This window comes from Perca flavescens, chromosome 20 (assembly GCF_004354835.1).
Source record: "Perca flavescens isolate YP-PL-M2 chromosome 20, PFLA_1.0, whole genome shotgun sequence".
Lineage (NCBI taxonomy): Eukaryota > Metazoa > Chordata > Actinopteri > Perciformes > Percidae > Perca > Perca flavescens.
In genome coordinates, this window is record NC_041350.1 from 31254103 (window position 1) to 31281173 (window position 27071).

The 27071-nt window shown below is 42.7% G+C and overlaps 1 protein-coding gene across 1 annotated transcript in view; it reads right to left on the reverse strand.

Annotated features, from left to right (window-relative positions):
• Positions 1 to 25920, reverse strand: part of si:dkey-288a3.2 (protein phosphatase 1 regulatory subunit 37) — a 50274-nt gene extending 24354 nt beyond the window's left edge. Inside the window, exons 1-5 of the mRNA XM_028565180.1 lie at positions 25805 to 25920; positions 19725 to 19880; positions 15059 to 15171; positions 12198 to 12339; positions 10824 to 10990 (exon numbers count right to left, since the gene is read on the reverse strand). Coding sequence (XP_028420981.1) covers positions 10824 to 10990; positions 12198 to 12339; positions 15059 to 15171; positions 19725 to 19880; positions 25805 to 25913 — 687 coding nt within the window. The 5' untranslated portion in view covers positions 25914 to 25920. The remainder of the gene's footprint in view (positions 1 to 10823; positions 10991 to 12197; positions 12340 to 15058; positions 15172 to 19724; positions 19881 to 25804) is intronic.
• Between the last annotated feature and the right edge of the window lie 1151 nt (positions 25921 to 27071).

The following is a 27071-nucleotide window of genomic DNA, read 5'->3' on the forward strand; positions in this document are numbered from 1 at the left end:
TCTATCTATCTATCTATCTATCTATCTATCTATCTATCTATCTATCTATCTAAAAGTATCTATCTGAAAGTCACTGCTAAAATAAAAGCAGGTGAGGATCGTTGGCCCAGAGCACAGACAGCACAGTTTGACCGTGGCCTTGAACGTGCCAAAACTTGTTTTCCCCCATTTAGGCCCTCCTTTTTATTTCCATACCAAGCAGGGAGGATGTGAAGGTTGGTAAAACACAAACCCAATGAGCTGACACAGGCCTAGTTTTCAAATGCTGCTTTTAAACATTATTATAATTAAATCTCCATAAACAAATTGGTTCCTACTGATGGTCTGGGACGGAACATGTTAAGTGCTGATCATCGCAGGCCAGTATTGATCTGCAATCGGCACAGCTGTCCCCTTTGTGGATTAAGGTGAAGGAGAGGGGGAACTTGTCTGGCAGTGAGGATGCAGGGAGGGCCTTGAATGGAGAGAAAAGCAAAAGGAGGCAATTCGCCAAAGCACAACTCCTCAGCCGTTCTGTTTTCCCTCACTCTGTCAGTCTCCTCTTTCCACCAGAACACAGCGCTGGGTTGAAGGAGCCTCACCTTATCATCCACAGAGCTTTAGTGTCGGGAGTTTCGCCTTCAATCTGGGACTTTGGTGCCCAACCGGAGAAGATCATTCACCACTTCCTCACCTGACATCCCTCCATACAGGGATGGGATGATCGATCCATGAGTGCAAAAAAAAAAAAAAAAAAAAAAGAGGGGGTAGTGTGAGGGTGTGTGTATGCTGAAAGAGTTGGAGGGGCTCTCACTTTTGAAGGTGGTTGAAGTCTTGCCAAGATATTTCATATTCATAGTTAAATATTCAGCGCGCATGGTGGACAGGGGCAATTTCTGCAGTCAGCCCGCCATTCAAAAGTGAAAGGGATGTGGCTTGTGGATGAAGGGAGCGAGAGAGATAGACACACATGGGGCTTCATGGTAGTCAGATGAGAGGCTGCCAGCTGCTGATGGGTGACTGTTTGAGCGTGGCGCCTCAGGACATGCCCGTTGAAAGGCGATGCGATCCGATACCCCCACTTATGCGGGGCTTATATACATATGCCCCCTTATGCAGAGGAGGCCCATATCAATTGCAGAACTTTCAGTGTTTTGGTCATTATGCCAAGTTGTTTGAGCGAGCGTCTTGCATGTCTGAATGGGGAATGTGGACTTACTGGGCTATGACCACTGAAAAAAGCCTCCTCTGCATAAAACCACCTTGTGGCTCCTCGGAAATGTTGTATTGCACTGTGTGTTGTGTGTCGGCAAAGCTGCAAATTGAATAAAGTTTCGACGAAGAAACTTCGTTTCACCACTGAAAATGTACATTTGTTGAAGGCCTGTGTCAGCTGGGCTTACTCTATGGATGTGAGAAAAATAAACAATATTACTATGCAGTATTATACAAACAGACAATGACTATATATCTGGAGTAGGAGCAGGTCTGACGCGCAGTAAAAGTGTCTGTTCGCCCTAATTACAAAAACATGTTTCCTCTCTAAATGGTATCTTTCCGTGCAGATACTTATGTCCAGGTTTAAAGATATATTTCTACGACATTTCTGGCTCAGCCCCAATACAATGGAGGTAGATGGAGTTCAGTCCTTAATAGGGACTATTACTTCTGCTGAAAATTGTTTCAATGAAAACCGTGCACAGCGAGATCTGTGGATTATTCTCACCGGGGCATTGTTTCTGGAAAGAGACGTAGTCATTTTTGTCAATGCTGTGAGCACCACAAATGAAATCCTGTTGACTTCCTTTGTATTGGATTGAAGAAAGACATCTAAGAGACAGATAATGTAGCACAAAACTAGCATAGCATAGCTCAATACCACTAGAGGTAAGGCTATAGGCTGCCCCGCAGCTAGCCTATATCCATTACGTTCCGTTTCCAGGATTGCTCCGTTGCAGATGCGGAGGAAGGTCTGGCAATGCGAGACTACCCTGCAGCCAGTAAAAAGTTACATCGGGCCAGGAAATACAAGCAGCCAGTTGCCCGATCGGGCCAGTGCTTGAAAGAGTGAGCGAGCAAGCAGTAAACAGTCAAGTTGACAGCTTGTACATGTACAGTGTAGGTTTCACTGTTAAGCAGGAGAGGAAAACCTGTTATTGTAGTTATTCTTGTAGAAAACAGCTAAAGGAGCATTCCCAGACATAGGCCTGGTTTTATTTAATATATCAGTTTTTATTTACTACTGTTTATTTACATGTGTTGCAGCTGTATATATTTTTTTAAACAGGGAAGGAAACCCTGTCTTTGGATTTTATTTTGCATTTTTTATTATAATAAAAGTGTGTGTGACATCCCACATATGGCTTTGAGTTACAACTGAACATTTAGCCCACTTTGTGGAAAATACAAAGCTATATATCAGCTGAAAAATACTGAGGTGTGATTTTTGGTCCATATTTTAGGTGGACCAACCCTTTAATTAAGAGTCAGTGGTAAACCAGTGTTTCAGTTTACACCCATCAGAGCTCATTAACACGTTGGCTTTGTAGCTCTAGGAGCTGCCCTTAAGGCATAACGAGGGTTGGACACATTAACATGGACAATTGTACAATACAATTTATTCTAAAAAGATGGAGCAAGAATAAATACTATATAATCTCTATTAAGTTTATATTATCCATATGTTGCGCACAGCTGAAATCACAAATAATTGTTTCTAGATTTCTGTTTGTGTACAAACTAAACAAGACAGTACAAATTAGTGAGCTTTACAGGTGTGACGTACAGGTTCATTCTTTATGTAACTTTAAAGCTACTTGAAGGGATAAATAACACATCCCTTCTTCCTGTGATTGCACGGGTCACACCTCTTGGTTTGGAAGAGTGGGAGTGATTAAAAATGACAAGGAAACATGTCAAGTCTTATTAATCAAAGAGCACCACCTCGCTCCGTATCAGAACCAGCCGGTCCACAGGGGGAACCGGGGTGGGAAGTATATCTGCTCCCCTCCGGCCCCAATCCAGACCCCGAAATTCTGATCCCCCTTCCCACCCTTCCCCTGAATACACGTCCAAGTGATTACACTACACCCTCCAACCCCTCACTCGTACACAAACACACACACACACACGCACACACACGCACACACACGCACACACACGCACACACACGCACACACGCTCAGAGGGGCTAATTAAGGCTTTAATATGCAAATGAGAGCCGCAGTAAATTACACAGCTGGCAAATATGCCTGTTTTTGCCTGAAAATACATCAGGAGTGCAGCGAGGAGTGTGTTGCTGCTGTTGTTGTTGTGTTTGCAGAGAGACAGGGGATTGCCCCCCCACCCCTCCTCCTCAAACCCCCATCAACTCCCTCTAAGCAACCCAAGCCCCCTCCCTCATCTGCTGGAGAGACTCATCCAGCTTTGTCCCTTTCAAAGGTATCAGGAGGAAAAGTCGACTCTGCACAAGTAATGTTGCATTTTAGTGAGGGACACGACGGGAGTTGTGTAGCTTTGTAGAATGAATGTTCTGTAGTCTGATAATATGTCATCAACTAGTCTGTGAAGTCCAGCTTTGATTTGATAGCTAACTCTCTGAAAACCGTCACATTCTTGTCACATTTTGTTTACATATTCAATTGTTCGAATATGGTTTTCATAAATGTATTCTGTCTTTGTGACGAGTTACAGTCTGCTTCTCTTGAACACTGGTTAGGTAGATGGGTCACAATGTAATCAATTTTCTTTCTTTAAAAAAATAAAAGGAAAATCAATAACCTTTTCTCATTTTGAAGGGTCAGTTTACCCAAAAACACTAGTAAAAAATGACAGTGTTATCTATGCATGCAGATAGCTTCAGATTTATCTGTCCAGGGTTTAAAATATATGGCTGAGGTTTCTGCCCCGATACAATAGAAGTGAATATAAAGTTTTTTTGGGGCATAAAGCATTGAAAAATTAGATTTAAAAAAAATCAGAAACAAGCATCCTGGTCCCTTCCTGGTTCTGGGTGTTCCATTGACCTCCCTGTCAACAGTTTTCACAGTGACTTTCTGTCATGTTTTCTGGAAGATTTGTGGTTTTACAAATCTGGAGGCAACACTGGATAACAATCCTCACAAAGCATGCATCGGCCCTGTGACCCCCCCCAAAAATTGTTAAATTGTTTAGGAATTTGCAAGTACAATATCAAGGTGTGCTGTGTCAAAAAGTAGTTTAAAGACCTGAATTATTTTAGTGTATTTTGTGCTCACAAGGTAGCCTTCATATTCCCAAATTTTTAGTTTTTACACATTAATAAACTTTAACTATGGTTAATATAGAGTAACTCCCACGTGTCCCTTGGTCATGCATTCTGACTGCAGTTACATTTTGTATATGTTAGATACTGTTGACTGAAGTGTGTTTAATTACTACTAAGAGCACATATTATAATTCTGGATTAAAAACTGGAAGTGAAAACTCTGCTTCTCTTCCTATTCTCTGTTAAAGGGTGAATTTCTTTTGTTAGGTCATTAGAAATGAGTAGTTCTCTGGTGATTCACTTGGTTAAATAGTTGTTAAAAAAAGTCTTTCCTTTATGCTTTCTGAACTCTGTGAGCTGTATTTTGTGCTGTGGTTCCAGTAGGTGACTGACTGATCTGGAACCCCCCCACCACCACCTTCTCGGAGCCATTCCCCACTGCCCTCTGAGGCGTTGCTGGGAGGTTTGTTCTGCCTGGTTGCTGTTGTCTGCCTATGCACCCTGTTCCCCAGAGCACCAGTGTCATCATGATGCAACTGAAACCTGAGTGCCGACTACATGCATGGTCAGGCCGTCCTGTCACCTAGTCACCCTACTGGGACTGACCGTGACATGGAGGGTGCCCGAAAACATACCCAGAGACCTCTTTGTTTCACGCTGTTCCTAAAATAAGACTCCACACTCCTTCAAATGGTTCCCTCTGTGCAGTACATTTCCCACAGCAATTTCTCCCCAGACCCCTACAAACACATGTATCTGTTCTGGGATCACTCTCGTACCTCTCACATTCACAGAAATGTGATCTAAAGCCTGTAAACTAAACTGAGGCGTGAACAGTCAAGGTTGTTAGATGAAATAAGGAATAGCCACAGAAGATCTTTTCATGGATATGAACAGATATCAGCCAATCTGGTTTCCATTGCCATGTTTCATTATGGCTACATATTCAACGCTCGATACAATTCTTATGTGGAAAAGTACTACAGAGTGCACATCACAAAAACAATGTTACATCCATTTTGGGGTTTGACAGTAGTCTCACATTGCCAGACCTTCCTCCACAGCACTGCGGAGGAAGGTCTGGCTAGTCTACACAGCATTCCTAGATGGGAGAAAAACGTTCTCTGGTTTATTCACATTTCTTTAAACCAATCAAAATCGTCTTGGGCGGCGCTAAGTGCCGGACGGAGTCACGGTGCCTCTGCTAAATAGTCTCAGGAAGGAACTTGTTTTGGTGGAACATGTGTACGTTCAAAAGTAGTTTTAGTCGTGCAACAGAAAACTCAGATTGGACAGATAGTCTAGCTAGCTGTCTGGATTTACCCTGCAGAGATCTGAGGAGCAGTTAACCATAGTCCTCACAAATCCACCGGAGGTTAGAACGCCAACACAATGGAAGGGTAAGGGGACGGACATCGATAAATAAGTATTTCACCCTTGGGATACACCGATCCGACTTTTTCAGTCCCAGTACCGATTCGGATATCTGGGCTTTTGGTATCGGCAATAACGAGTAGTGATCTGATACCAGTGTTTAATTAAAAAGCTGTGTGGAAGTGACAGGGCTCATTCTTTCATGAGTAAGGCAACATCAGTCTTGATTTAAATACTGCTTTCCTAACTTTGTAAAAGAAAATACAAAAAACAAATAATTTTGCCTGTAAAAAACACTATTTATTAGTGATGCATGAAAACGCTCTTCATCCTAATCCGCATGTTCGCTTAAAATCATCCAACCTCCGCCCTGAATTAATTATTTTCTCTGATTTAGAGACCCACGTGGACATTTCACTGCCCCTCTACAGTCCCTGTAGGCTATGTTGCTTTTTTAAATGATGTTTTGTAGTGCTGTATGAGTGGTTAACTTTACTGATTAGAGAGGCTGCTTTCAGTGAATGATCGTTTCCATACACGCAGTAATGTCACTGCAGCTAATATCATGGGACATTTAGGCAGCAAAACTTAAAACTCTAGTTATAAACGTGACAGAGGAGACAGAACTAAATCTTTAGCTTCTGAAACAATAACAATAATAATAAAAATAATAATAACAAAGTTATCTTGCTCTTCCTTATAGCTCTTCCGGGGAGCCTCTTGAGTACTTAAAGGCAACAGGAACTTGGGGTTCAATAGGGGCCCGCAGCTTAAATTTGCCCCTGAGCCCCAAAGTTGGTTAGTCCAGCCCTGCTCCTGGGACCAACTGTCCCGACACGATGACTGGTTGTTGTTTTTAAGACCCAGTTTCATTAAAGTAAAGAAACTAGATACTACTACTTCAGTAATGCGAATGAAACAGAGTTTGAAACATGGCTTAAAAAATGTTTAAAGGCATCAAAGTCAGGCACTTTGAGGGGGATTTCTAATTTAAAAGGTGTCATTTACACTCAGTAGCCACTTTATGGTACACCTGCACCATATAATGCAATCCAATACAAGTGATGTGCCACAAAGTCTACTACTATCTTTTTTACAGTCATACAGGAGTTTCATTTATTTACATGTTTTAGCACTGATGTCATAGTTAGTGATGTGTTATATGGGACGGCATTATATTCAGAGGGGTTTCTAATAGTCTGACCCCCTCATGTATGTAAAAGGAAGGACAAAAAAACAGAAACACCTCTCAGTATAATGTAGTACAAACACCACCTTTGACTACAACCTCAGTAATAAACACATACTTGCATTTACACATTTCTGACAACAAAACACCACATTATAAACTTAGTAAAGGTGGAATCTGAATTGCAATAGATTGTACAAGTGTACCTAATACAGTGGCTTCCGAAAGGCTTTATTTAACAAAATACAAGTAGAGTTTATAAAAAAAAAAACCTTTACCCTTTAAGCATTAAACTACTTTGTTGTCCTTTTGGCTTGCTCTCAGAGAACCACATGCTCCGGTCGCCCCCCTCCACTGAAACAAACTACTGAACCACACACACACACACACACACACACACACACACACACACACACACACACACACTCCATGCTGCTGTAATTATCACTCAGTGAGACAGCTCTCTAACAGCTACACCTCGCTGACATGCGACATTCAGGAGAGGACACTCTCCAGCGTTATCACTCAACTCCTCTGCTGTAGAACAGCTGACAGGACGCTCACGTCGGCTTAATCCAAAGCCAAATATTTAAGCATCAAACAGGTAAACAGGCTGCCGAGGCTCCGTCGTCCGACCCGCGATTAAGAGAGCGCCGGGCAGGGGAAGTTTACTGCATTAGCTGGGCTGACAGAGTCCCCACGATAAGGATGGAACGGCTCCGCCGTGCTATGGCTACAGACAGAACTTGCCCCTCAGAAAGACTGCTTTCCACTAGGGCCAGGGTGCATGAATATTTTAGATGGGTAAATAATTAATAATTAACAGCAAACAAGCCAGTGATCAAATGGAGCAGTGTGGCAACAGACATGAAAAATCTGACTCTTGTAAACAAAGACAAGAGGACCCAGATTTCCTCCCCTCTTGCCACCTTCTTTTCTCGCCTTTTAAATATGCACATCTTCAATCCCCCCACACACACATCGTGGTGAAACCACACACATGCAGAAGGCACATGTATGAACACACAAACTCCATATCAGCGACTCTGTCAAACACACACAACGTGCTGCCATAACCCCTCCGTCACTCACTCACATTCACACCCACACTTATTTTCCTTCAGAAGAATGAGATTTTCACGTATTCCTTGGCGACCCGGGGAATGTGACTGAGCGAGAACACTTGATCTGGCCACCCGCTGTTTTCTGATGGAAAGATTTGCTTTTTAATACAATCGTCACTCCTCCCACCTGGATATGCCACGCCAAGACAAATCCCAGCTGTGTGACTCCAAAACCTGACAGAGCTTAAAAATTCCCTGATTACCATTCCCCTAAAATATCCAGCCACACTAACTCCAACAATGGTGGGAATGCTAATCATATCTCTTGGCGGCTTAGAGGAGCATGAAAACAGAGCCGCCAATATGGAGGCTCTGGTGTGTGAGGAAGAAGAAAAAGACGAAGAAGTCCCAGCTTTAATGACACACATTCACAGAAGCATCATGGCTCTTAAAAAAAGCTGCTTCTCCAAAATCTGGCGCATCTTGCCGCTTGACTTTCGCCAGAGGAGACATTTCATAAAAATCAGACTTAATCGTGTAAACAACACGCAGACAAACAGAAAACCACTGCAAACAAAAATAAAACAACTCTGGAAGCTGTGCACGGATCGCCTTCAGAGTTAATTTTAAAGTAAGCATTCCGTTCCTTGGAGATTTTAATTAATGCTTTAATATGCAAATAAGTTAGCAGAGATAAAATCATGACAAACAGATGGCAAGTGTGGGTAATTATTTTGTGAATCCAGCAGGGGCATGTATTAAAGTTATGGCATCGTTTTCCTCGGGCCTCTGCAGCCATGGATGGTAGAGGGGGAAAAACAAGAGACACAAATGACTTACTCGTGTCTCCAAATGACAAATGTGACCACAGTGAGTCTGAATTCATCACAAAAGACAAGACGTGAAGGAGAAGTAATCCTCAGTCACCAGTAGCCCTTCATTCGAAATTAGGACAGGAATTTAAATGAAAGCACCAATAGTTTATAATTCAAATTCCAAAGTGTATCCATTTTACTATGGTATGTACTGTTTACACCGGGCAGGATGGAGGTCAATGAACAATCACAATTCATAACCCCAGGTCATGTTTTTATGCCTTAAATAATCCTGCTGACAAAACTATCTCACCACACGGTCCAAACCAGTGTTTTCCCTCGGTTTGTGGAAGACTTAGGTGCGCAGATTTGGTGGAGGGGTTGAGGTGTCCTTCTTAAAGAAAATCTTATGTTTTTAAATAAAAGAAATGTGCAATTTGACATAAATTTGGACGGTTATAATCATCATAATCAGTGTCTTAAACGTTGGAAAAGCAAGAGCAGAAAAAAAAACGTAACAACAAAACTTGCTTAAGAAGTCCACTAGGGACCAACTACAACCATTACATCTGAATAGTCTTTCATTTCGTTTGATGTTTTTTCAATGTTTTTGGTGCTTTTTTGCCACATTTTACATTCATTCAGCTTAGGTGCTGCCAAAAACAGCTCGGGTGCTGCATCTAAAGGCGCTGACACACCAGCCCGATTATTGGCTGTCAGACAGTCTGGTGAGGTCGGTGACCCGAGTCTGTTCGGTGTGTCTCGTGCCGTCGTTAGTCGGAGGAGCCGTCGGCGTTCATTTGGGCCAATTTGACTTGTTGAATCGGCCAGTGACGAAAGCCTCTCAAAATCTGACAAAAATCTTTTAAACTGACCTTTGTCGATCTGAAATCAAGACAGATTCAGCAACTGAACGGCCTATTTCTCGCTTAAAATGTTTTCAGAAACACGTTTCAGTGAGCTATTTTCGTAAAATACGAGATCGTATTCCTAACGAGCCGCTGTTATGGTCCGTTTTGAAATTTGGGAGAAACCAGAAACATGTGACGCGTTTGTCCAATCAGCTGCTGGTTTTAATTTTTTGGGCGACACTACAGATTAGCGCCGCAGCTTGTTTTGCCCACTGTTATTTCCAACATCAAGAATGAACTTTAATCTCAATTAAATAATCTTTTGGTGATCACTGTGTCCACTGTGGCTTCATCATATCGTTGATAGCTAACTGCAATACAAGAAAGCATGTCTAAGATCATGGAACTAACCAGTACCCAACGTTTCAGCTCTGTCTAAATCATTGTATAATGGCTAAAGAACATGCCAAACTTGTGCAGTGTTCCAGTGAAACAGACACACACTAACAGATGTAATGATAAATTAACCGTTTTGTTTCTATAGTGTGTGAAGAGCAATGATTTGGCCAGAACAGCACACTATTCCATTCACAAACAACCAGAGTCCCGACTCTAAAAAATGTAAATATCGTGCGATGAAACGTGACTTTAGAGTATACAAACGTGGCGGACGACAGCCAGGAAGAACAGCCATGCCCGGGCCGGGCTTCTGCGGAAGATCTGTCCTCACACAGAGGTTCCCCGCTGATAACGCCGGCGTCCCAGCCGGGACGGTTGATGATGAGCACTGCTCTCCCCCGGAAGCCAGGTCGCCCCTGTGAGTTTTAACTAAACATGAAGCTAACTCATACTCTGTTTGCACTGAAGCCATTAGCTCTGTTAGCGCTCTTCGCTTCCTCCTCCCTCTTTCTCCCTTTGTGATCAGCTGATCTGCCGTATGAGCTCTGTTTGAGAACTGATCTCCCACAGAAGCCCGGCCAGGTTCAACAGGAGTAGACAGTGTCCTCGGCTGTCCTCGACGTTCCACACTCACAAAGAGATCGTAAATACTGAACATGTTTAATATTTACGACTTGAAATCAGTGCGGCCAGGATGGACTTCCGAGTAGATCGGGGGATGTAAAAAACATTCTTAACATACTTCACGGCATGAAGAACTGGCAAGATAATCTTAAGAACCATCATAATTCAGGGCATTGTTGGGAGACGGGAATCAGGCCCAAAATTTAGGCTTGATTCTTGTGTGGTGTGTAGCCGGCAGTAGCTGTGTTGCAACAGTATGTGTGACCACATAGCTGCACCTACCTGCTCCTGCGGGGGTATGTGGTCCAAATCCAGGCTAGCGAGAGAACGGTTGATCCTCAGGGCCAAACACAAGGCCATCAGGCCTCCAACCTTCACCTCGTTCTGACGGAGGTCCAGCCCCTGAATCTGACGACTCTCTGCAAGGAACTCCGCCAACGCCACAGCACCTTCACCAAAGAAAACGGTGAAATGTTAGAGAAGGCAAGCTTGCCTAGGTAGTTGCAAGGCTAGTTTGACCTTAAAAAACCTCTCTTGGCTAGCTTCCCTAAATAATCGAGTTTGTCCAGACTGCAGTCTTTAGCCTAGGTAGGACTCCAAACTTAACTAAAAGCATCTATGTTTTGGCTTCAGACACTGGCTCACACAAACATTCTGCATCCACAGCAGCTCTGACTCGACATTTTAATTTGGTAAGCATGCTGCTTGTCTCTTAATGTAGTTTAGCTACAGATTAGAAGATTATAGGGAGGTGATGAGTTTAGATGATGGATCAGGGAGTCATTTTAAGATACAGTATCAAAAGAAAATGCTTATGCAGTAGTCTGTTGACTACTAACACAGCTTATTTATGGACAAAACTATTTTAGTACAAAATCTCAGCAGGCTAAAGGTAGTTTTAAACGCCACTTATCCAAATTACTAGTTCAAAAACACAAAATGAATGATCTCTTTCAAAGCTGAAAGGATTAGTTCATTAATTGATATAACTGGCAATTCTATTGATAAACGATTCATTGATTAAGCACAAATTCAAAACATTTGTTCCACCTTCTCAAACCTACTTAGTCTTCTACAACACTCTTTGTGATTATAAAACATTTCATCCGGAAAATAATCTGCAGATTATTTCATTTTTTAAGATTGTTAGTTGTGTTCCTATCAGTATTTAGAACTAATAGGACATGCAAGTGGTTGTCATGGAGCCAAAGATGTGAAGTTGTGGCCAAATGCTAGACAATCATTATTTATTTTAACAGGCCTAATCTTTATTGTGTCTAGTTCAGTTGTAAATTCAATTACAATCACAAAAATAGTGCTGCATGCAAAAGGAGACTACTCATGTTTGTGTTTTTAGTGGTTGCGCCCTCTATTGGCCATAGTAATTGTAGTTATATAGAAGTATAAGAGTGCAAAGTCCTGTATAAGGAAGTAGGTTGGGGGGGGGGTTGGTGCCTGAACCTAACCAAACTGTGACCGTTTCACAACGTTAACAACGTGTTTAAAACCGCAAGCGTTACTTTCTCTGGTTTAGATATGAGGGGGGAGACCCCTCCTGTGGGTCAGATGGGAGGGGAGGAATAAACGACCTACATCGTCGTATGGTTTGGAGGACTGGTTGTGGAAAAGAAGAGTACTGCACATGTATTGTTGTACCTTCACATGTGATGTTGGCCTGGGCCAGGCCGAGCTGCAGCACCGAGCAGTTCATCATCAGAGGCTCCCTGATCACCTGGATCCCCTCGTCTCCCAGGAGGTTCTCACCCAAATCCAGGACCTGCAGGACCTTCAGCTCGGGCTGAAAGACAGCATTCATCTTCGCTCTTACCTTGGACTAGTCTCGCATTGCCAGACCTTCCTCCACAGCTCTGCGGAGGAGGGTCTGGCAAGTCCACGCAGCTTTCTGGGATGGGAGAAAACGTGCTCTGGTTTATTGGCATTTCTTTAAACCAATCACAATCGTCATGGGTGGAGCTAAGCTCCGCACGGAGCCACAGTGCCTCTGCAAAATAGCCTCGGGAAGGAACTTGTTTTGGTGGAACATGTGGCCGTTCCAAAGTAGTTATAGTTGTGCCACAGAAAACTCAGACTGGACAGATAGTCTAGCTAGCTGTCTGGATTTACCCTGCACAGATCTGAGGAGCAGTTAACTATAGTCCTCACAAATCCACCGGAGGTTAGAACTCCAACACAAAGAAAGTGGAAGGGGACGGACATCAGGCAGAATTTCCAGCAGCACATGAAAAATCCCGGAAGTGGAAACATTGTTCTCACTGGACCCAGGTGCCAACAAAAACGGAAGACTTTTAATCCCTGTTATTAAAAGTAAAGTATGACTTTACTCGACAATACAGCGTTGCTTTAGACTCTGTGTAATGTGCTACTATCAGTGTTAAAAGGCTGAGACTTTTTTAATCATCATTATTATTTTGTGGTGATTATGATTCCTTTTCTTAATCTTCCTCTCTTGTTAAATGCTCAGAACTTCTGTCTCCACTCTCCAGAGCCACATTAGCATTGAAGGTTGATTAGCTGGCGCATGAAGCTGGGGGCGTCTGGGGCACAAGAGGCCCATGTTGCCCAACAGCTTGAAGAGGAACACGCCACCCACTCCTTGGTTGCCCCCTCGCCTCGCCACCCTTGTTAAACTCCTCTGGTCACTGCTCTGAAGAGAGAGAGGGAGCGCGGGGGCGGAAAGCAAGCCAAGAAGGCAACAGACAGGCCCGGAGAGCGTCTTCTTCGGAGTTAATTTGCACCACGGTGACAACAAACACACTTGAGAGGGTCCCCCCTCTTTTTCCTCACTGAGTCGCGGCACACAGAGGCACCGCCACATCCAAACGCGTGGCGAGAAGCTTCTCCGGTGAAGAGGGGAGGAGGAGAGGGAGGAAGAGCATCTCAAATGGATATTCACGAGGGATAATAGCAGACAATTAAAGAGGCGACTGCGTGGTTGAGAGTGTGTGAGAGTCGAGCATGGATGAAGCCTGTCAAACGTAACCCACAGGAGGGTTGGAGTGAGAAGTTTGAGGGGGGTACGAGTGTGAAAGCACCAAAAACACAGTATGCTTTCACACATGACATGCTGGCTTTAAGCAAAAAAAAACAAAAAAAACAGCGGAACACACAAAGTAGAAAACAACAAGAGCCCTGCATGACATATTCACCTCAGAATGTTTATTTATTTATTTTTTTTTTAACAAAGAGTAAATTTAGACATCATTAGCCACATTCTAAAACTGGAAGTCAAGTGGATTTTGGCCCACATCTGCTCCCCTTGTCTTAGTCCTTCAAAAGACAAGCCGACAAGCAACGAGGACAGAGAGGAGAAGCACACACACCAACCAGAAAGGTTAATAACAGCTCTCCTCGTCATCATATTCGACACGACCAGCTACGGGTCTAATTATCATCATTATGGCCTGCAAGGACATCTACTTATCCCCGTGACTGGCAGGCAGGATGAGCGGCCCTCCTTAACACACATCTATTATTTAATCAAACCGTTCCTTCTTTTGGTAGCGCTGGAGGAGACAGGGCTAGTGTATGTGGCAGGCCTTTAATTTCTAGCCTTTTGACTTCCACAATCGCCACTCACATGACAGGAAGGTGCAGTTTATGCTGCCAATCAGGCAGAAGGAATGCATGTTATTAGGAGTGTACAATGAAACGTGTGGAGGAGGGACTTTGTGGGGGGGACTCTCTGGATGGGGCCAACGCTTTTCATTTCCTCAATACCGTATAAAAGAAAGCAGGTATCAGCTGGACAGTTTAACTCCGTTTAACAAAGCTGATACGGCTGTTGTGATCACTTCATGGTCAGAGATAGAATCAAGTGGATATCTGTCAAAGTTAACAGTATTTTAAGCATGACATTCCCTCTTTCTGTTTCCTCTTTCCTTCCTCCCTGAGCTGTGGAGGAGGGACAGTAACACAAAGTGGGAATTCTGCACTGAAAAAGACAGTAACTTTGTTAATATCCATTTGACTTGTCTAACTCAGACTGCTGAAGACTCATGTTAGCTGCAGATCCACTTTGGAATGAATTTAGAATGGAATGAGGGCTGTGGACCTGTCTCTGTAATTCCATTGGCTGAATGTAAACATGTGTGAAGTGACCTGTGAACAGCTTAAAGGAACTGTTGGACATTTTAATATATGCTTATTCCGCCTTTTTTCTGAGTGAGAGGAGAAGACTGATATCAATCTCACGTCTGTGTATTAGTTACAGAGCTGTCAGGACACGCTTAGCTTAGCTTAGCTTAGCATAAATACTGGAAGCAGGGGATACAGCTAGCCTGGCTCTGTCCAAACTGATAAACATGGCTTCCAACCCCTCTAAACACCTCTGTCAAATTACTTGTCTAACTCAAACTGCTGAAGCCTCATGTTAACTTCAGATCAACTTTGGAATGAATTTAGCATGGAATGAGGGCTATGGACTTACATGAGAATAGATAGACTGTTGGCATTAATTGATTTGGTTCCACACTCAAAGCTGGTACTAAGTTCCTCACCAGAGCCTTGGCCAGATGGACCATGCCACATGCAGTGATCTGGTTGTTCCTCAGCAGTAAGACCCTTACACCTGCCGTCTGCCACCGCAGCCCATCACACAGCTCCTCCAAACCTGCAGAGTTCAAAAAACATTCAATTATGGCAATTGGCTAAACGGATTCAACTCAACTGCTTTGTATAAGTAGGCTAAATGGCACTGACAGACGTTTAGTGGGAGTGAGCAGCTATAAAGAAGGTTTGCTATGTGCTTAACCTTTGCATATAATCAATTAGGTAGCTGGACTGTGCTAATTTGTAAACTGACAGTGTACGGACCACTCCCACTGTATTTACCTTTCCTGTTGCTTTGCTGTTTTGCCTGGTAAGCTACTGGCAAGCAAAGTTAGCTGGGTCATTCTTTAATTAGCAAACACTGAACAAGGGCTGCCAAAGGGTTACTTCTACTTAATAAGATTATGTGTCACATTTGCAAACAACTTGTGCAAACATCTGCCCCTTGTTCACACAATGTTAATTATTTAAATTTGTGAAAGCATTTTGCAACGAAACTACGTTGCCTCAGGTTTTAAAGACTGGTGCAACATTCTGGGAACTAAACTAATTTGCTTTCTAGATTATCAAGAAAACAAGTTTTACCATGTAACTCCTTCTAAAACCACAAATTGTCATATTTACATTTCTGTAAATTTTACATTTCCTAACCCTAACCCTTTTCCCCCAAACATTACCTTACCCAAACATAATTTACCAATATTTATTTCCAAAATGTTGAACTAATCCTTTAAGAAATAATCACATAGGAAGAGAGAGGTGAGAGAGTAAGACTGATTTCAACCTCATGTCCGTGCATTAAGTACAGAGCTGTCAGGACATGGTTAGCTTAGCTTAGCTTAAATACTGGAAGCAGGGGGGAAGAGCTAGCCTTGCTCTGTCCAAGCTTAAAAACATGGCTTCCAACACCTCTGTTTCAACTTTTATGATCTGTTCTTTCTCAAATTACTATATATCATTATTTAGGAACCGTTCGGTATTTATGGAATGGACCGCCGGAGGAAAATAGGGGAGGTTCATGTCTTTTTATTCTTTGTTGAGGGGAGGGTCACCCAAAATGTTATAGTCTAGGACAGGGGTCGGCAACCTTTTTGATATGAAGTGCCCTTTTCAAAATTTCTTGTTTATTAGTGTGATCACATCAAAATGTAATATCCAGGGAATCTGTAATAATCAGGACCTTGTAATTATTATTATTATTGTATATTATTATTATGGAAACATGGTTTTAGTATGCAGTCCTGATTGGTGGAAAATGGGCTGACAAAAATATCACTGTCAAAGAGCCTGAAGCGAAAAGTTGTGGAAAAGCCCAGCTTTAATGGACTGATAAGCAGGTCCTGTATGTCTCATTTTCAATGAAACGATGCTGTGGCAAAATAATAACACAACCAGCATCATTATCAAGAATGAAGAACATAACGATTGCGTCATTCACGTGCATATTAAGTAGCCACATGTATTTGTTTTGGTCTAATAATGCATCCATATTTACCGCTCCAGTGGAGAGGATGGTTTCTTCAGACAGCTTAAGTTTATAAGAATTTGTCCAAATGTCAAGATTCCCTGCAAACTAAGAAAAATAGACTACAAACCGACAGCTTTTCTTTTAGCTCGTTTTGTAAAAATTAGCTATTTGCAGAGTAGAGCTGTGTTTGCGTAAAACAGCTCGGTGGACAAGAGTGGACTGAGCAGACAGAGCAGATTGAAATATTGCTTTCTACATGTTGATGCCGGTCTACACAGCTGAGTGCACTGATAAGTATTGACTTTTAACTCCCGAAGGTTTAATTGTAGCCTCCTTACAGTAACGAGACTAGCGTTAGTTTATCTGCCCAGCGGCCGTTGGTAATCCTCTTTGTATTGTTCCCAGTCAGAGATATGAGTCAATCAAACTACCGTAAATAACAGGTCGCGCACAGGCGCCGATTTATGTTTTCCTCCGTGGGTGCTCACACGCGCACACAGTTTTAAAAAAAAAAGTAGTCAACAATGTTTGCATTTCAGAACCTTAGGAAATGGACCGTGGCCGACACGAACACACACGCCGTAAAGTAAGCTAGCTTTCAGCTCAGGACAGCCCACTTCTCACAGATAGGACTGGAGATGAGAAGTTTAATCAGCTTTGGGGGAAATTATAAATCAATGCCACCAACATGACCAATCACACTATGACAGACGCTCCACTTAGCACCACCTGCAATGTTTAATATTAAATTAATATAAAAATGAACTGGCAGTCTGGCACACGTGGGTGCTCAGGCTCCGGAGCACCCACGGTATCGGCACCTATGAGGTCGGCAACTGTGAACGTTGGAATTTGGCATGCGGATGAGAGAGTGCTTCAGCATTTCAACCATGATTTCAACACATCAATAACTCTCTTGCACACATATTGCCAGCGTGCCATTGGTTAAGGTCCCGCGTGCCCATGGTGGCACGCGTGCCTAAGGTTGCCGACCCCTGGTCTAGGAGGAGGGATCACACAACTTTTGTATTCATGAAACAGCAAAATTTCAAAATGGCTTGTTTGGTGCATATTTATCCATGTAGCTCTTAGTCTCGGCCCCCGCTACCAGATGGGTCTGACCCATGAGTTTGCTGGGAGGCAGAGGGAGCAATGCCCCCTTGCTGACTGAAACGGCTAATTGCATTGTTAAATAAAATTAGTGGAATAATTATGTCTGGCATGACCAGATATTTTATTAATATTTATATATAACACAAAACAACTAAATGGTGGTAGGTAATACATCTGATTTCATATGCTGCTTTAGTAAAAAAAACAATGGCCGACGATGGGAGGAGCAAGACGTAAAAAACGAAAATTACTCTTGCACTATGTCTGCAAATCTTGCCGTGCCAACGTTGCAATAAAGGTTTCCTAAATGCCATGTATATACTTTTGATGTCAGCTTTCTAATTGATTGCGGGTTTTGTGTAGATTTGGACTTTTATACGTTTATTCCACTTTGTTTAAACGGCGAGGTGGAGAGGCCTCGTTCACCTGTTTGGAGCTGGCTGGTGAATGTGACGCGTGTATTGGCCTTGCTGGATACACCGTGACTCTTTTTGTGGATCTACTGATCGCTGTGGATTACTTTTTTTTTTTCCGTGTCATTGGATTACGGCAAAATACAGATCTTTTTTTCTTAACATTTTATGGTGTGATTGCGCTTGGTTTCTGCGTTTGGAGAGGCATCTCAACAGACTGGAGGTCAAACACTGAGTGTTCACTGTTACATTTTAGTTAAAGTAAAGTGTCGGGCATTCCGCCACCGTCTGTCTATTGCGTTTCAAGACAGCCGTGCCGTGATTGGATTTCATAAGGGCGAATTGTTAAATTGTTACAATGTAATTTAAAATCTGCTTTAAAAATAAACATATATGTTTTGGAATATAATGTTCAGCTTCGGCAGCTTTATCTATGTGCTAAAATATCGACTGTAACGGTCTATATAAAACATACAATGACTGAGGAAGCCTAGTGACAAGTCCATAGCAACCAGTTATTACCCAGTGTGCCTTGCTGAATGGTCTCAATGTTTTATTATTTTATTTCATGTGAATATTAGTTTACTAGATGAGTAACTTAGTATCTGAAGTAATGCAGTAATGCAGGAAGTGTGCATTTAGTTTCCATGTTTATTGTGTTTCCACAAAAAACATTAGTGAGTAAATCTACTGAAATGGCCCCCACACCATAACAGAGGAGTAGGATGTACTGTATAAGATGAGAATGCAAAGGTTAAATCATGTATGTCATGGCTGTAAAAAATAAGTGGCATCTGCACATCTTTACCAAGTGCTAACCAGTACATAAGGCATCCATAAATTGATGGGAAGGGTCATGCCTCTTTTTGCAATCATTTTGGAGGGTCATAGAATTTCTTTTTTACTGGCGAAGGGAGGGTGAAGTCTATTTTTACTAAAGATCCCAAAACTCCTCCGGTGGCCCTTTATATAAATAACGAACAGTTATGTCCACATCATTAAGCACTCACCACACCAAATAATGTATGTTCTCCATTAAATAATAGTGCAGTGAACGTTCTGGGTGTGCCTGTTTCCAGTGGGCTGGAAGTTTATTGGATGAACGGTACTTAAGATATGCAGAGGAAAATTATCCCGTGATCTTCTGTACTAAATTTGGTGACGGTTGCTCAAATGTGTAGGAGAATTAGCGACAAAAATAACCCAGATTTTGACACAATTTTAAATTTATCTAAAGGCAAATGGGTAGGGCTTTTATGGATAGATTTGTCTGGACTAACTTTGTTTCTCGGACTTAGGGTCCAAAGTCACAGGCAAAAACATTGTTATAGAAAAACTATCTGGCCAAATTCCACCACATTTGACACTGCACTCCCTTGGGTTTCTAGCAATACACCTGCAAAGTGTGAAGTCGATGAAATAAATGGTTCTTGAAATATGTGAAGGACAGACATATACACATACTGTATACTCACATTCCTTAATGCATAGCTAGATAGCTAGATAGATAGCAGATCCATGGGTTCTCAATTAGAAAAAAGTGAGTGCTCTTGCCGACCCAGACATTTTACATATAGATTTTGCCCCGCACAATCTCTGTAACAAAGATGAACATCCTACCAGCATCTGCTACAGCATTGCTGCTGAGCTCCAGTGTCTGTAAAGTGGTGTTGTAGCGGATTAGGTCTCCTAGATGCAGGGCGTCCTGGTAGCTGTTTAGCAGGTTGTTGGTAAGGTGGAGCTCTTGCAAATTCTTGTTTGACTTCAGTGCACCAACTACAAGCAGCAACAAAAGAAAAGATTACCAAAAGAAATAGGATCCAGAATGTACTTTAACTTAAAAGACAATTATACTCCTCAAACTTCTGAATTAGTTTGAAAGGTGCAAAACAAATATTAGCAAACATGTAGCGTGACTTTAACATTTGTTAAATGTCTCTGATTTAAAAGTACTAAGTAAACTTTGTCAGTTATTTAGAAAATCAATATTCAAGGAAAATTCTAGGTGGTACCAGGCAGGTAAGGTTGTAATTGCATGACATGGAACAAATGTCCCCCTGCTGGGAATCTAATCGTGGGTGTTAACCATTAGGTTACTAGGGTGGCCCTGTGAAACCCAATGTATTCCTTAACTTTTAGTTGGACTCAGAAATAAACTTTTAAAACTCTAAGTAAGCAGGGCTCATGGCCCCAATTATGAGAATAAGAAAAATACCAAAATCTATCTAATCTAAATTATTTTATTAACAGTATAAGAGACAAGCGATGTTTGAAAGTTATTCTGAGCTGAGTGAGTATCCTGAGTTGTAAGCTTCTTCCACTGATGTTAATTAACATACAACAGGGCAGTGGTCGTTGGTGGGAAGCCAGTTGGGGACCAGGTCCTTTTCTCACAGGAATAACATCACAACCAAATGTAGAAGCTCCTCGCTGGAAGGTAAACTGATCAGAGGCATATGATAAGGACAGGAGTGGACAGAAATTAGCTCTTTTAACGTTGTAGGGAACCACTCCCCCTCCTCAAATTAAGACATATAGATTGTTTTAAATTTATATTAGACATGGTCCATCGTACGAGTATGAGTGCCAAACACGGGGCCTCCAGGTTGTAGCTGTGATAGACTGATTGAAGGCAAGTGAACTTGAGCATGAAAACGAGAGCACAGCAGGACTCGCCGCCTCCTGCAATTACTGCAGTAAAGATCAAGTGGCATTCCCACCATTCTAACATGAAGCAGCCATTGTTGAAGGAGTTGTAACTCCTCAGCACAGGGTGTGTTACAAAACACCTGACAACTTTCAGGCCCTCTCTCCAAAATGTTAGTGTGCACGCCATTGTAAGAATCCATTATTAAATCTTTGATGGTTGTTTGGAGATATATCTTGTATTCATCTGCGTGTTTTGGGCATTCTCTGTGTAGCTGTGTAATGTGCAGTCTACTGCGGTACACGTGTGGCCCGTGTTGCCTGGGCCCTCGCTGCCCTTGCATCCAGATCGATGCCGCAGATTTGATCAAGCCTGTTGGGCTGCATGTGGAATGCCAACATTGTCATCAGGCACAGTGGGAACCAAATGGTTGAATCGGTGGGATTGATCCGGTCGAGTCCACCACGAGCACCCAATCCCGCAATCAGAGGCCCCTCCGATCGAAGGCAATGATCCTCAGCTGGGACCCCCCGCCGGGAGGGAAAAAGGGGAGGTGGCGGTGTGCTCGGTTAAGGCAGAGAGGATGGGGTGGGATGAGAGATGAGCACGGGAGGACGAGGTGGGCTGTGAGACCCTCAAATATCAAAGAGATCCAGGAAATGGCTGAAAATGTTGGAGGAACAAGTTGCTGTTGGGAAGAGTGGGCAGCATACTGCGTCCATTTGGTTCTTTTTCTGCTCCCAGCTGAGAGGAGATGACAGGCTGTGTTCTCAGATTTTTTTTGTCCCAAAGCAGAGTCAGAAACGGGGGTTATTTTACCATGACATCCAATCAGCTATTACAATGAAAAAAAAATGAAAAAACAAAAAATCATTGTATTTGGGTTTTATTTGATTATTTAATCAAAAAATAATGATTATAATAATGATTATTACTGCTACATCCCTATCTAGCTCAGCACCTTAAGTCTAGTGCTACGTTTACACGTGGCCGGCTATTTTCATAAACAGACATTTCAACCTCTCCGTTTTCAAAAACAACATCATGCATAGCTGTCAGTTTTCAGAAAAGCGTCCGTTTACACGTCGCCGTGTATATATGCCGTCAGGAGCATGACAGACCTGTAGGTGGCGGTGTAACAAGAAGCTCAAGCCCATGTTAGCCAATCAGAATCCCCAAAATAGCAACAACAGCAACCAATCACTTCCTCTCTCTTCTCTTCCTCACTTCCTCGGCTGCCTAAACCTAAGGGGGTAAGCCTCTCCTCACAATGCGTAACTCCTATGGCGCAATTTTGTTGCTAACAAGCACTCACCCGCCGACTGCCATTCATATGGACGTCACTTTGACAGCGAATAACTTTACATCTGAAGCGTTTAAAGACTCAATTTGTCCATTGTTTATTTCTAAAGAAACACGACAACGTATACAAGGCTCCGTAGCAGATGTTTTTGTAAAAATAGGATTGGGAATGATTGGGTCATAACCACGAGACTTACTGTCACATAGTAGAGGAATTACTGTATAGTACAGGAGAAGCTCACAGGCAGTTTGGACTTACATTAGCTGTTTAAAGGTCCAATATGTAATATTTGTACTGTAATAAATCCAAAAATGACACCAATGCCTCATCAGATATTAAGGAAACATGTTAAACTGAAATACTATCTTTTCTGACAACAATGCTAATGTCAGTATTTTTTATTTTTGAAATTTACATTCCGTGACGGAATTTATGTTTATGTTTTGATCTGTGTGTTGTTATCAACGGCCCAGTTTGACAGGCAGGCCGGGTTGCCAGATATACCTGTAAAAACGTAAACCCAGCGCGCTACAGCTGTAACGGTAGTACAGCCATGAAAGCAGCAAACAAACCAACAAGATCAACGGAGATAGATTCTACATGACATAAAAAAAGAAAACAGCATGTTTCTAACAGTTGCGTGACCAGAGACGTAACAACCCCCTGGTAAATATTGGAGATGTATTTGAAAGATGGAGACAGCTTAGATCCCAAAAGGACGCAGAGTTGGCTTATTTTCTCCTGAACAGGTTAGCATTAGCTTCAGGCTAATTTATCACGGCTACTAGGGGCGGGCATTTTTTGTCATTTCAACATTTGTGTACTCACATTGAATTATATAGCTAGAGTACCCAAGTTGGTTACTCGCAAAAACAATTGAGATATAGCCAGTAAAGTGATCCCAACTGGTCCTGGCTAACGCCGCCATGCTAACCCTGCTAACTGTTAACGTTACCGGGAGGACCAGGCAGGCAGCCCATGGCTGTTTACAACGTGTAGTTCAGCGGTGAGTTATTTTAAACCACGAGAGGGGGGCTGTAAATCGGGAAGAGGGGACTGTGAGTTTGCAGTGTGTTTAGCGATTGTTGCCGTAATTCTAAGCCAATGAAGTGTGTTCAGTCGGCAAGGTAGTGGTATTTTTAGCGGTTCGTATTGTAATTTTAAGCCGAGGAAGTGTGCCTGACTGGCGTGTGGAGAGGACAGTGAGGTTGTTGTGTTTTTAGTGGTTCATACTGTAATTTTAAGCCGAAAAGGTGTGTCTGTCAGTTGGTTACAGAGCTCCGCGTGAGCACGGGCTTTTATGACTGTCAATATAGCCAGCATCTACCGTTAGCTACTCCGCTGTGCTGTGGAGTAACGTCTGGCTATGTGAGACTAGCATCTACCGTTAGCTACTCCGCTGTGCTGTGGAGTAATGTCTGGCTATGTGAGACTAGCATCTAACGTTAGCTACTCTGCTGTGCTGTGGAGTAATGTCTGGCTATGTGAGACTAGCATCTACCGTTAGCTACTGCGCTGTGCTGTGGAGTAATGTCTGGCTATGTGAGACTAGCATCTAACATTAGCTACTCTGCTGTGCTGTGGAGTAACGTCTGGCTATGTGAGAAAAGCGTCTAGCAACATTGTTGTGAATGCTGCGGTCTCAGCCTGGCAACCAACGTGAACTTGGAGTCTGGGCAGGAGGGGGCGGGGGAAACGACTCTCCAGTATTTTGAATTGGTAGTGCAGTAACTATTTTAACCGCTAGCTGCCAGTATTACATACAATATTACATATTGCACCTTTAAGTTTAATTACTGTAAGAAGACTTCCAACTTTCAGACAGGTTGCTCACGTCACATCTACGTCTTCAAGCTCAGTTGGAGGCTGCTCAGTAACTCTCAGCCAGCACCGGAAAAGAGACTTCTAATATCCTTCACTGGTCTCCGTCCAGACTACGGGATCTGTTGCTCCAGTTTATATACTGTCTATGCCTAAACCTCCGTTTGTCTCAGTTTACATGCAAACGTGGAAAAAAGGTTTTCCAAAATCTCCACTCTGGCCGGACGTTTTAGAAAGAATAGTTTTCAGAGGCGAATTCTCCGTTTGCGTGTAAACAAAGGGCACAAATAAAGGGAAACGTCCCAGTTTTTAGTTAGTTAATAGTGCTGTCAGTTAAACGCGTTATTAACAGCGTTAACGCAAACCCATTTTAACGGCGTACATTTTTTTATCGTGAGATTAACGTTCTTTTTGGCCTAGCAAACTTTGTAGTTTTTTTCACATGCTGTTGCAACAACTAGTAACGTTAGAAAAACTACAACACCACACCGGATCTAGCTAGACTGAAAACTAAACAACAGGCACACCGCACACACTTGTTTGGGCTTGGAGCCGGCAAAAGAGTAGTAGGCTAACGTTACGTCTTGAGTGGATGGCAAGCGCAAGACGCCGAAAGGGATGCCAATAAGATTCTGAATGGAAAGTTTACTTTAAAAAAGTTGCAAATTGTTCCATTAACAGACAAGACCAAAGTGATCTGTGTGTTTTGTGGTTGTGAACTGAGCTATCATCACAGCACGTCCAGTCTGAAATACCACGTGATGGCCAAGCACACAGCTGATGGGCGAGCACACAGCTGATGGCCGAGCACACAGCTGATTCCAATTCTCCGCCCCTTTGTCAAAGCCAGGCAACAAAAGCACAAAGCAAGCCGATCCACTTTTCCATGTTTATAAGAGCATTAAAATGAGAAAAAATAATAGGACAAAAAGAAATCAAGACATTTAGAATAGATAAAAATGTGCGATTAATTGCGATTAATTGTGAGTTAACTATGACATTAATGTGATTAATCGCGATTAAATATTTTAATCATTTGACAGCACTACAAAATAACCATGTACGTGTAAACGGGGTATAGTATTAACCACCCCAGTTGCACACGACTGTCCGTGTGTGTGTGTGTGTGTGTGTGTGTGTGTGTGTGTGTGTGCGTGTCCATGTACAGCACTCATATCCGCTGTTAGTGTTGGGTTCACCTGTGGTGAGTGTATTTACAGTATATGTGTGTACTCATCCACTTATTGTGTATATGTGTAGGGGTTGATGTGTCATACACTCAATATCCCACTCGCTCATTGCCCTTCTCCATCGCCATGGATACGGTTCAGAGACAGAATCAATCAATCAAAGAATCAATGAAGGTGAGAGAGGACAGACCTGGCCGGAGTTGTTATGCTTTGTGACACTTTTGTTCATTTTTGGGTAACAAAGTGCGTGTGTACAAGTGTGTGGTGTCGAGATCAAATGTAAAATAAAAATAAAAAAACATGAATGTGTATCTCAGTTTTAAATGTTGTGTGTATAGTGAATATATATGTGTGTGTGTGTGTGTGTGTGTGTGTGTGTGTGTGTGTGTGTGTGTGTGTGTGTGTGTGTGTGTGTGTGTGTGTGTGTGCGCGCGTGCGTGCGTTTCCTGGCTGCCAGAGCCTTTATAGATGTGTGCAGCGGTGTGTAAAGTGACAAGTAAGAGATTAGGCCTGTAATCCGGGTCCAGACCTGCAGAGAGGGTCACAGGTCAAAATCTGGTCCTGCTGGCCGGAGGACACACCCACCCACACACACTTACTACTGCATAGGCACGCATGAATTTACACTCACAGTCCACACTTGCACGTGGAAATTATTTAACAAACTCACAAAAGAGTGTTCAGTAAAGGAAAATTGCTTGTGTGTGTGTGTGTGTGTGTGTGTGTGTGTACGTCATACCCAGTGTGTATAGAGGCATGCCGCTGAGCTGGGCATTGTGAAGGTGCAGCACAGTGAGCCGGCTCGTCAGCAGAGCTTTAGATAGAGCCTGGGACGGGTAGTCAACCATGGGCACGTTACACACATCCAGTCTGGACAGACGCACACTCTGAAACAAACACACACACACACACACACACACACACACACACACACACACACACACACAGTGCAGGTATACAATGAATACAGACAGTTGCACAAAGAAACAGTTCAAAACTAGAATGTCATATCTTCCCAAAAGAAGAGAAAGAACAATGTTTAGTGGAAGACAGGGCTGCGCTAGCCTGGTTGACAAATTTGCCGGAAGTTTGTCATGGTTTACCCAGGCTAGGGCTTCGCTATCACTCAGGCTCGTCGAAAAAGAAAAGTGCAGAAGGTAGTCAGTAGGCCATTATACTCTAGGGGTGTCCCCTACTAAGAATGTTCATGGGGCAGTTGGATTTATTTACCACTTTAAAAAGATTTATTAAAAGCTTCAAAGACTTGCGACGAGACAAACCTATTTACAGAGAAAAGTTACAGCGGTCTGAGCCGGCCCAGAGGCTCAACGAGCGCCCGTAAGCACAGTAGGCCTATATGGTGGAGCTAGCTAGAGACTGACTGAAGAGAGAGAGCGTTGTTAAAACAAAGCAGAGAATCAGAGAAATAAAACGTCAAGGTCAAGGACAAATATTCACGACACAATTAACCCTTCTACTAACCTAAAATCTTTCACTCAAACTCCAACCCAAAAGTTGGTTTAAATGCTTTAAGCAAATGTGTAATACAACCGAAATTCTAAACATAACACACAGTCAATTAAAGGTGCTGTAGGTAGGATTGGGAAGATCCAGGACTTAGCCAAAACGGTCTCCTAAGTCCCTCCCCCCACAAGGGAGAATTAATGTGTGTGCCTGAGCAGTGATTGACACGCAGTTAGACCCCCCCGGCCCTGATTGGTGCATCTGAACAGGGAGCGGTGGATTTTTGCAAATCGCACTCCAGGCTGTAGGTGGAGCCAGAGGAGCTGGATTTTTTTTGTTTTTTAATGACCTGCTTCATGTAGTTCTACTGGCAGGATTCATACGCATTTTAACCAATACTTTTCCATGACTTTTTGGCAAATTTTCATGACTATGTATTCCTGAAAATGTCAGTCGACATTATACAATAAGAATAAAAATATGTGTTAAAGTTTACCCTCAGAGGTTTAACAATAAAATGAATGACAATTTATGTGGTTCAT